This window comes from Rutilus rutilus, assembly GCF_951802725.1.
Source record: "Rutilus rutilus genome assembly, chromosome: 1".
In the NCBI taxonomy this organism is placed as follows: Eukaryota; Metazoa; Chordata; class Actinopteri; order Cypriniformes; family Leuciscidae; genus Rutilus; species Rutilus rutilus.
In genome coordinates this window covers 286242-298805 of record NC_140209.1, presented here as the reverse complement: position 1 = coordinate 298805, position 12564 = coordinate 286242, and the positions used below count along the sequence as shown (strand labels likewise).

At 44.2% G+C, this 12564-nt stretch overlaps 2 protein-coding genes across 3 annotated transcripts in view; both read left to right on the top strand.

The window, feature by feature from the left end:
* The window catches only part of tcf20 (transcription factor 20), a 36819-nt gene that overhangs the window by 9339 nt on the left and 14916 nt on the right, over positions 1–12564 (top strand). The window lies entirely within an intron of this gene.
* LOC311286796 (uncharacterized protein) lies at positions 6736–8131 on the top strand (the record flags this gene model as incomplete). The annotated part of the gene is made up of 1 exon (XM_084403098.1): positions 6736–8131. A coding segment is annotated over exon 1 (1299 nt), but the record flags the coding sequence as incomplete, so codon positions are not given.

The window sequence follows — 12564 nt, the reverse complement described above, 5'->3', positions numbered from 1 at the left end:
GTCATTTAAGTGTTGTGTTTTAGTCAAGGTAAGGCCATTTTCGATTCTCTGCTTATTTTCAATTTTTAAACTTCACATAATTCTGTATTTGAGTAGACGCGCTGACTACATTAAACAAAAGCCGCGAGTGAAAATTAATATTGCAGTCTAATTTGCACTTAAGCCTTATTTGCTCTCAGCAGTTTCGATTCGGCACATTGTCACGTTATTTGACTTAATTGCCCGAGCGAAACAGCATCTGTAGGAACAGTTATAAATAGAGGAACTTAAGGTCATTCGTCAGGACCAGCGTTCAGCATAAAAGGCACCCCAACGAACGCGCATGCAAGTGTTTTTCTGGACTACTCAGTTTTCCTGTCATTTAAGTGTTGTGTTTTAGTCAAGGTAAGGCCATTTTCGATTCTCTGCTTATTTTCAATTTTTAAACTTCACATAATTCTGTATTTGAGTAGACGCGCTGACTACATTAAACAAAAGCCGCGAGTGAAAATTAATATTGCAGTCTAATTTGCACTTAAGCCTTATTTGCTCTCAGCAGTTTCGATTCGGCACATTGTCACGTTATTTGACTTAATTGCCCGAGCGAAACAGCATCTGTAGGAACAGTTATAAATAGAGGAACTTAAGGTCATTCGTCAGGACCAGCGTTCAGCATAAGAGGCACCCCAACGAACGCGCATGCAAGTGTTTTTCTGGACTACTCAGTTTTCCTGTCATTTAAGTGTTGTGTTTTAGTCAAGGTAAGGCCATTTTCGATTCTCTGCTTATTTTCAATTTTTAAACTTCACATAATTCTGTATTTGAGTAGACGCGCTGACTACATTAAACAAAAGCCGCGAGTGAAAATTAATATTGCAGTCTAATTTGCACTTAAGCCTTATTTGCTCTCAGCAGTTTCGATTCGGCACATTGTCACGTTATTTGACTTAATTGCCCGAGCGAAACAGCTGTACTCACTCAAGCGGTGAAGCATTATCTGTATAACTATGTAATTTGCGCGCTGTCGCGGAAGCGTCAGCGGAAGCGTTCAGCTCTCGTGCTCAGCCTCCTCGTGTGAAGACCGACTCGGGTAAAGACCAGCGACTCTACCTGCGCGACTCCACCGAGCAAGGACACTAGAAAGGCACTTACGTATCTCCTTTTCCCCTCTCCTTCCCTCTCTTATCTTATTGTTGACATTAATCAACATGTGCTTTCAACACATTACTGTGATCTCTCGCCAACGCCCCTTCATCGCGCGCAAAAGACAACGCAATACTGCCAATCTGCGTCCAATTCTCTCATCCTCACACACTCCACTCTCTCTTTCCGTGGGTCTATGGAATTGTCAGTCAGCAGTCAATAAAGCTGACTTCATTCCAGCCTTCGCATCTCATTCTACTCTTAGTATCTTGGGCTTGACTGAGACCTGGATTCGTCCAGAAAACTCAGCAACCCCTGCTGCTCTCTCTAGCAATTTCTCCTTCTCTCACTCCCCTCGCCAGTCTGGGAGAGGTGGGGGAACAGGGCTCCTCGTTTCTAACAATTTCAAATACTCCGCACTCTCTTCTCTATGCAACAACAACTCATTTGAATATCATGCTATTACACTTACAACTCCCATTAAGATCCATATTGTAGTCATTTATCGTCCCCCTGGTCAGCTGGGAAACTTTGTAGATGAGCTGGATGTGCTGCTGTCCACTTTCCCTGAGGACGGCACCCCACTTCTAGTCTTTGGTGACTTCAACATCCATCTCGAAAAGCCGCATGCAACAGACTTCACCTCTCTCCTAGCCTCTTTCGATCTCAAACGACTCATCACCACAGGTACTCACAAATCAGGCAACCAACTGGACCTGGTTTACACACGCAATTGCATCACAGACAACATCCTGGTGAGACCTCTCCATGTTTCAGATCATTTCCTCATTACTTTCAGTCTACATCTCTCTACCCCTTCACCACCAACACCCCCACCAGTCACTTTCAGGCGAAACCTGCGCTCACTTTCTCCCTCCCATCTTTCCTCTGCCGTGTCATCTTCTCTTCCCCCACCCTCACAATTCTCATCTCTGGATGTGAACACAGCAACGGACATCTTATGCTCCACTCTAACCTCTTCTCTAGACATTATCTGCCCTCTCTCCTCCAGGCCAGCACGTGCTACTCCCCCTAACCCCTGGTTATCTGAGGTTCTTCGGGAACACCGGACTGAACTTAGGGCAGCGGAGAGGAAATGGCACAAATCAAAAGACGCATCTGACCTGAGTATGTATCAATCTCTCCTCTCTTCCTTTTCTGTGGATGTTCATGCTGCAAAATCTTCATACTTCCACAACAAGATCAACAGCTCCTCCAACACACGTTCACTCTTCAAGACATTCAACTCTCTCCTCTGCCCACCTCCACCACCACCCTCCTCCTCCTTAACTGCTGACGATTTTGCGAACTTCTTCACCAACAAAACAACATCTATCAGCAGTCAGTTTTCAGCTCCACACACACAGGAACCCAGACTGACCGCTTCCACAGCCAATATCCCACTGTTCTCCTTCTCCTCGCTAACCGAGGAAGAAGTATCTACACTTCTCCTCTCCAGTCATCCTACCACCTGCCCTCTAGACCCCATCCCCTCACACCTTCTACAAGCCATCTCTCCGACACTTCTACCATCACTCACACACATAATCAACTCATCCCTCCATACTGGCACCTTCCCTACAGCATTCAAGCAGGCTCGGGTCACTCCACTGCTTAAAAAACCAACACTAAACACATCATCTGTAGAGAATTACAGACCTATCTCCCTCCTACCATTCATTGCGAAGACACTTGAAAGAGCTGTTTTCAACCAAATAACATCCTTTTTGTCTCTAAACAACCAGCTGGATGTCAACCAATCTGGCTTCAAGAAAGGGCATTCAACAGAAACTGCATTACTGTCAGTCACAGAAGCCCTACGGATCGCTAAAGCTGCTTCCAAGTCCTCAGTCCTCATTCTCCTGGATCTGTCTGCTGCCTTCGACACTGTGAATCATCAGATCCTTATGTCCAGCCTCTCATCACTGGGCATCACAGGAACTTCACTCCACTGGTTTGAGTCCTATCTCACAGGTAGGTCCTTCAAGGTCGCATGGAGAGGTGAGGTATCCAGAGCACATCAACTGACCACAGGGGTTCCCCAGGGTTCAGTTCTTGGTCCCCTCCTCTTCTCCATCTACACTACATCACTGGGACACATCATACAGGCACACGGCTTCTCCTACCACTGCTATGCTGATGACACACAGCTGTTCCTCTCGTTTCAACCAGATGATCCCACAGTAGCTGAACGGGTCTCAAGCTGTCTGGCGGACATCTCCACATGGATGAAGGAACATCACCTGCAGCTCAACCTGGCAAAGACTGAGCTTCTCATCCTCCCTGCCAATCCGTCTATACAACACGACTTCACCATCCAGCTAGAGTCATCATCAATCACCCCATCAAGGTCGGTCAGAAATCTCGGAGTAACGCTTGATGACCAGCTGTCCTTCACAGATCACATTTCAAAGACAGCTCGATCATGCAGGTTTGCACTGCACAACATCAGGAAGATCAGGCCTTTCCTAACTGAGCATGCAACACAACTTCTGGTCCAGGCCCTGGTCATTTCTAGGCTTGACTACTGTAATGCTCTTTTGGCCGGACTTCCAGCATGTGCAACAAAACCTCTACAGATGATCCAAAATGCTGCAGCTCGTCTTGTCTTCAACGAGCCCAAGAGGGCCCACGTCACTCCTCTGTTCATCTCTCTGCACTGGCTACCTCTCGCTGCTCGCATCAAATTCAAGGCATTGACGCTTGCTTACAGATCTATCACAGGCTCAGCTCCCTACTATTTTCACTCACTCCTACGAGTCTACATCCCTACCAGACGCCTACGATCGATCAACGAGCGACGTCTCGTGGTTCCATCACAGAGAGCCACAAAATCACTTTCCAGAACATTCTCATTCACAGCTCCATGCTGGTGGAACGCTCTCCCCGGCCTCATCCGGAATGCAGAATCACTGGCAACATTCAAAAAACAGCTGAAAACCCATCTCTTCCGTGAGCACTTAACCTCATAAAAAAAAAAAAAAAAAAAAAAAAAAAAAAAAATCCTTTGAAACATCACTTATCAGACTTATGCTACTCTGAAGAATGCCTGAACTTTGTATTTTGAGCACTTCTTGCGTTGTTGTTGTTTTTGCCTCTTCATGATGACTCGCTTTATTTAGTCCTAATTTGTAAGTCGCTTTGGATAAAAGCGTCTGCTAAATGACTAAATGTAAATGTAAATGTAAATGTTATCGGTACAGTTGTGGTTACAGTTATCGGTACAGTTAACATTACAGTTATGGTTACAGTGATCGTTACAGTTATGGTTACAGTTATCGTTACAGTTATCGTTACAGTTGTGGTTACAGTTATCGTTACAGTTATCGTTACATCGGTACAGTTATCGGTACAGTTAACATTACAGTTATGGTTACAGTGATCGTTACAGTTATGGTTACAGTTATCGTTACAGTTATCGTTACAGTTGTGGTTACAGTTATCGTTACAGTTATCGTTACATCGGTACAGTTATCGGTACAGTTAACATTACAGTTATGGTTACAGTGATCGTTATACAGTTGTCGTTACAGTTGTCGTTACAGTTATTGTTACAGTTATCGGTACAGTTATCATTACAGTTATCGTTACAGTGATCGTTACAGTTATGGTTACAGTGATCGTTACAGTTATGGTTACAGTGATTGTTACAGTTATGGTTGCTGTTATCGTTACAGTTATCGTTACAGTTATCGGTACAGTTAACATTACAGTTAGAGTTATAGTGATCGTTCTTGGTGTGAACGGGTCTTCTATCAGAATAACCCTTCCTAAATCAGTCCAGTCCTGCTATTGTGGAGTAAACAGATCTAGATAACGCCAGTTAATCGACTACAGTCGCTCTAACTCTACGAGAATAGTCTTCACAACACAACTGTTACCATAGCAACACAGAGGAACAACATCATTAGAATTACTGTCAGAGCTGATGAACGATAAAAACACCGACAGCCAATCAGAATCAGTCCTGCTTTAAAGAGACAGAGCCCAACACTGAGAACAAACAGAAGGAAGATGTGCTCTGGTTGTAAAGGTTTATAGTAAAGACCTCTGGTGTTCTGTGTGCATTTCACTGTTTTCATCTAAATCTGCCAAAACTCCATTTTTGTGTCTGGAATTCAGTTTCTGATGACTAGATGTAAGCTGTTGTTGGCAGTGAATGTGTTGGAGTGTTGTGTGTCATGTGACTGTTCTGGCCCAGTGCATGCTGGGTGATCACATGTCCCTGAGCAGATTCCTCTGAGATGTGAATGAATATGAGCCGGTTGTGTGTTTTCTGAGTTGTGTGCTTCTGAGTTGTGTGCTTCTGAGTTGTGTGCTTCTGAGTTGTGTGCTTCTGAGTTGTGTGTTTCCTAAATACATCATTAAATACTGTAATTATATTCCATTAGTGTTTTGACACACACAATATCCACACACACACAATATCCACACACACACAATAGCCCCCCCCCCCCCCACACGCACACAATATCCACACACACACACAATATCCACACACACACAATATCCACACACACACAATGTCCACACATACACAATATCCACACACACACACAATATCCCCACACACACACAATATCCACACACACACAATACCCCCCCCCCCACACGCACACAATATCCACACACACACACAATATCCACACACACACAATATCCACACACACACAATAGCCCCCCCCCCCCACACGCACACAATATCCACACACACACACAATATCCCACTACACACACAATATCCCCACACACACAATGTCCACACAATATCCACACACACACACAATATCCCCACACACACACAATATCCCCACACACACAATGTCCACACATACACAATATCCACACACGCACACAATATCCACACACACACACAATATCCCCACACACACAATGTCCACACATACAATATCCCCACACGTACACAATATCTACACACACACACACACACACACAATATCTACACACGCACACAATATCCCCACACACACACACAATATCCACACACACACACACACTCAATATCCCCCCACACACAATATCCACACACACACACAAACAATATCCACACACAATATCTACACACGCACACAATATCCACACACGCACACAATATCCCCCCACACAATATCCCCCCACGTACAATATCCACACACACACACAATATCCCCCCACACACAATATCCACACACACACAATATCCCCCCACACACAATATCCACACACACACAATATCCCCCCACGTACAATATCCACACACACACAATATCCCCCCACACACAATATCCACACACACGCATACAATATCCATACACACACAGACACACACACAATATCCCCCCACACACAATATCCACACACACACACACACACAATATCCCCCCACGTACAATATCCACACACATATCCACACACACACAGACACACACACAATATCCCCCCACACAATATCCACACATCCACACACACACTACACACACACAATATCCCCCCACACACAATATCCACACACACACACAATATCCACACACACAGACACACAATATCCCCCCCCACACACACACAATATCCACAAATATATTAGTGTTTTGACACACACAATATCCACACACACACAATATCCACACACACACAATACCCCCCCACACGCACACAATATCCACACACGCACACAACATCCACACACGCACACAATATCCCCACACACACAATGTCCACACATACAATATCCCCACACGCACACAATATCTACACACACACACACACACAATGTCTACACACGCACACAATATCCACACACACACACACACTCAATATCCCCCCACACACAATATCCACACACACACACACACACACACACAAACAATATCCACACACAATATCTACACACGCACACAATATCCACACACGCACACAATATCCACACACGCACACAATATCCACACACGCACACAATATCCCCCCACACAATATCCCCCCACGTACAATATCCACACACACACACAATATCCCCCCACACACAATATCCACACACACACAATATCCCCCCACGTACAATATCCACACACACACAATATCCACACACGCATACAATATCCATACGCACACAGACACACACACAATATCCCCCCACACACAATATCCACACACGCACACAATATCCACACACGCATACAATATCCATACACACACAGACACACACACAATATCCCCCCACGTACAATATCCACACACACACACAATATCCACACACGCATACAATATCCACACACACACAGACACACACACAATATCCCCCCCCACACACACACAATATCCACACACACACTACACACACACAATATCCCCCCACACACAATATCCACACACACACACACACACAATATCCACACACACACACACACACACACACAGACACACAATATCCCCCCCACACACACACAATATCCACAAATATATTAGTGTTTTGACACACACAATATCCACACACACACACACACACACACAATATCTCCCCACACACAATATCCACACATGCATACAATATCCACACACACACAGACACACACACAATATCCACACACACACACACACACACACACAATATCCACACTCACAATATCCACAACCTCAATATCCCCCCACACACAATATCCACACACACACACAATATCCACACACACACACAATATCCACACACAATATCCACACACGCACACAATATCCACACACACAATATCCCCCCACACACAATATCCACACACACACACACACACAATATCCCCCCACACACAATATCCACACACGCAATATCCCCCACACACAATATCCACGCACACACACACACACACACACACAATATCCACACACACACACACAATATACACACACACACAATATACACAAATATATTTATACACACACACACAATATCCACACACATACACTGTATCCACACACACACACTATCCCCCCCCACACACACACAATATCCACACACACACACACACACACACACACACACACACACACACACACAATATCCACACACAACCCCCCCCCCCCACACACACACACACAATATCCACACACACAATATCCCCCCACACACAATATCCACACACACTCACAATACCCCCCCCACACACACACACACAATATCCCCCCACATACAACATCCACACACACACAGGATATCCCCACACACACAATATCCACACACGCACACAATTTCCCCCCACATTCAATATCCACACACGCACACAATTTCCCCCCACATTCAATATCCACACACACACACAATTTCCCCCCACATTCAATATCCACACACGCACACAATTTCCCCCCACATTCAATATCCACACACACACACAATGTCCCCCCCCACAATATCCACACACACACACACAATATCCCCCCACACACAATATCCACACACTATATCCACACACACAATACCACCCCCCCCCCCCACTCACACACAATATCCCCCCACACACATCCACATACATACAATATCCCCACTCACACACAATTTTCACACACACACAATATCCCCACACACACACAATGTCCACACACACACACACACACACACACACACAATATCCACACACACACAATATCCACACACACACACACACACACACAATATCCACAACCTCAATATCCCCCCACACACAATATCTACACACACAATATCCACACACACACACACACACACACACACAATATCCACAACCTCAATATCCCCCCACACACAATATCTACACACACAATATCCACACACACACACACACACACACACAATATCCACAACCTCAATATCCCCCCACACACAATATCTACACACTCACACAATATCCCCCACACACAATATCCACACACACAGTCCACACACACACACACAATATCCCCTCACACACAATATCCACACACGCATACAATGTCCACACACACACAATATCCACACTCACAATTTCCACAACCTCAATATCCACACACACAATATCCACACACACTATATCCACACACACAATACCCCCCCCCCACTCACACACAATATCCCCCCCCACACACATCCACATATATACAATATCCCCACTCACACACAATATTCACACACACACAATATTCACACACACACATCCACATACATCCCCACTCACACACACTATTCACACACACACAATATCCCTACACACATACAATGTCCACACACACACACAATATCCACAACCTCAATATCCCCACACACACAATATCCACACACACACACACACAATATCTGCACACGCACACAATATCCCCCCACACACAATATCCACACACACACACACACACACACAATATCCCCACTCACACACAATATCCACACACACAGACACACACACACACACACACACACACACACACACACACACACAATATCCCCACTCACACACAATATCCACACACAGACACACACACACACACACACACACAATATCCACACTCACACACACTATATCCACACTCACACACAATATTCACACACACAATATCCACACAACCACACACAATATCCACACACACAATATCCCCACTCATACACAATATCCACACTCACACAACATACACATACACACAATATCCCCACTCACACACACACACACACACACACACACATACATACACACACATAATATCCACACACGCAATATCCACACACACACAATATCCACACACACACACACAATATCCCCACTCGTTATGCATAAACCAGGTAACAGTTTATGTTTTACTTTCATATACAATTTAGTTTTAATTCAAATAACACATGTGCTGAGTGAACAATCAGCAATCAAGAGCATTCAACAGAAGTGCTCTCTCTCTCTCTCTCTCTCTCTCTCTCTCTCTCTCTCTCTCTCTCTCTCTCTCTCTTCTCTCTCTCTCTCTCTCTCTCTCTCTCTCTCCCAATTCAATTCAATTCAGAATTTTTTTTTTTTATTGCCAAAGCATTAAAACTACAGAAAATGATTTAGAGCATGAACATTTAGTAAAGGCCATGTACAGAAAATAATACTTAATAAAACTAATTAAAAATGACAATATTACATATATTAATGGCTAGATACAGCAAAAAATAACAATAACATAAAATATTAATAATAAAATAAATAGGGAATAATAATAATGAATAAAATATTCTAATACAGAAATCATGTAACAACTGAACATTATATGTGTGTGTGTATCTAACGGGGTGTGTTTTTGGGCTGTGAGTGAGTGTGTTTATTGGATATTTGCTTCTTTCTGGTTGTCCCTCAGGAGATACTACAAATCTTGCAGCTATATTGGCTTCTTCGCCAAGAATGAAACAGTCTTTGGGTTGGATTACAGGTGTTAAATTGGGGAAATATCTTATTTATTTTGGGGTAGTAGTGGTCTCTGATGTGTTTATATTTTGGGCATTCTGTGAGGAAGTGCAGCTCGGTGTGTCTCTCTCTCTCTCACACACACACACACACACACACCATCAGCAAACGTTAATAATAAGCCACATGCCTCGTTTTACTTTCTTTGCCATTGACATCCGACCGAACTACAACATTTCCACTGATGTCTGTGGAAAAGGGATGTGCTCGACCAGCTTGTGCATCTGTGCCGTTGCGCACTCAGTCCATCAGCTTGTGCACGGCAGATAGGGTTTTTACTATATTTTGTTTAATAGTACACTAATGTTACGCCCTTATTAGGGAGCAACAATGAAGGAGGAGGAAGCGTTTTCAGCGGTTACAATACTCTTTATTTTCTATTCTTCATAAAGTCTGTCTCCAAACTCTATTAATACGCCGCAACGCCTATCAACATCTCGGTCCTGGCCAGGGATCGATGTGACAAGAAGGAACGCTCACTGAGCACGCCAAACAGGAAGCTCTTATCGATAGGCACACCTGTGCACCGGTGCACCCAATCCACCTGATTACCACACAGCTCCGCAGCGCACCTGTAGGGGGGAGCACAAACACACACACACACACACGGCAGAGAAGATAATGCAAAGTACAGCCGTGACACCCCGCCCCTTAAGAAAAGGAAACCAATAAGTTTCCACCAACAACACTTAAGCACTCGTAACCGCACTAACAAAATTAATTTTAGTATAGGCCTATACAGACACATTACCAACAAAATCCTTCCCCCCACATGGATAGCATAATAAAAAAATTACAAAAAACAAACCTGTTAATTCTTAATCCACGGCAACACCTTACAAAAGTGTTCTACAATGGTATCCTAGACAGCGCGTCGGCCACTACATTTTCCGAGCCCTTCAAATGCCTAACATCTAAATGAAAAGGCTGAAGAAATAGGCACCAACGCATCAGCCGTTGATTTGGATTTTTAAGAGAGTGTAAAAAAGTAAGCGGGATATGGTCACTGTAAACTATTACCGCTGAGCTGTTCCCACCTACATACACTTCGAAATGTTGGAGAGCCAAAATTAACGCAAGCGCCTCCTTTTCAATTGTGGAGTAGTTCCTCTGATGACTATTGAACTTCCGCGAGAATAAAAAACAAACCGGCCGCTCAATACCTGCATCATCCTCTTGAATCAACACAGGTTACCTTACTAACAACCCTAACCCTAACCCTGCTCCCTCTTTACTGGCATCTACCTGAATTTTAAATGTTTTTTCCAGCTGAGGTGCCATAAGGACAGGTGTCGTAGTTAGCAACGTTTTCACTGCCTCAAAGGCATTCTGACAAGACTCAGACCAAACAAACAAGGCTTTAGCTTTCAGTAGGTCCGTTAAAGGGGCAACGACCATAGAGAAGTAGAAGCGGTAGAAACCCACCAGACCCAGAAAGCTCATTAATTCCTTCTTAGTAACAGGAACAGGATATTCATCTATTGCTCTCACCTTCTCCCTCACTGGACGCACCTGTCCTTGCCCCACTACCTTACCGAGATACGAAACTGTCGCTCCTGCAAACTCGCACTTAGCCAGATTCAATGTAAGATTTGCTTGAGAGAGACGGACTAAAAGCAAGCGTAAACGATTAAGGTGTTCTGGCCATGTATCACTTACCACGACCGTCACGCCTTTTAGTCCCGCTATAACCCTATTCATCATTCTTTGAAACGTCGCCGGTGCGTTTCGAAGACCGAAACTCATAACCCGGTAAGAAAATAATCCATTTTGTGTTATAAACGATGAAACCTCGCGCGCCGTCAGCGGAATCTGCCAATAGCCTTTCAGTAAATCTAATTTTGTCACAAATTTTGCGGCACCGACCTGATCGACACAGTCCTCCATTCTCGGCAGAGGGAAGGAGTCTGGTCTTGTAACAGAATTCAGTTTCCTATAATCTGTACAAAAACGGAACGTACCATCAGATTTTTTACCTAACAAACACGGCGAGGACCAGCTGGAAAATGAAGGCTCTGCTAACCTG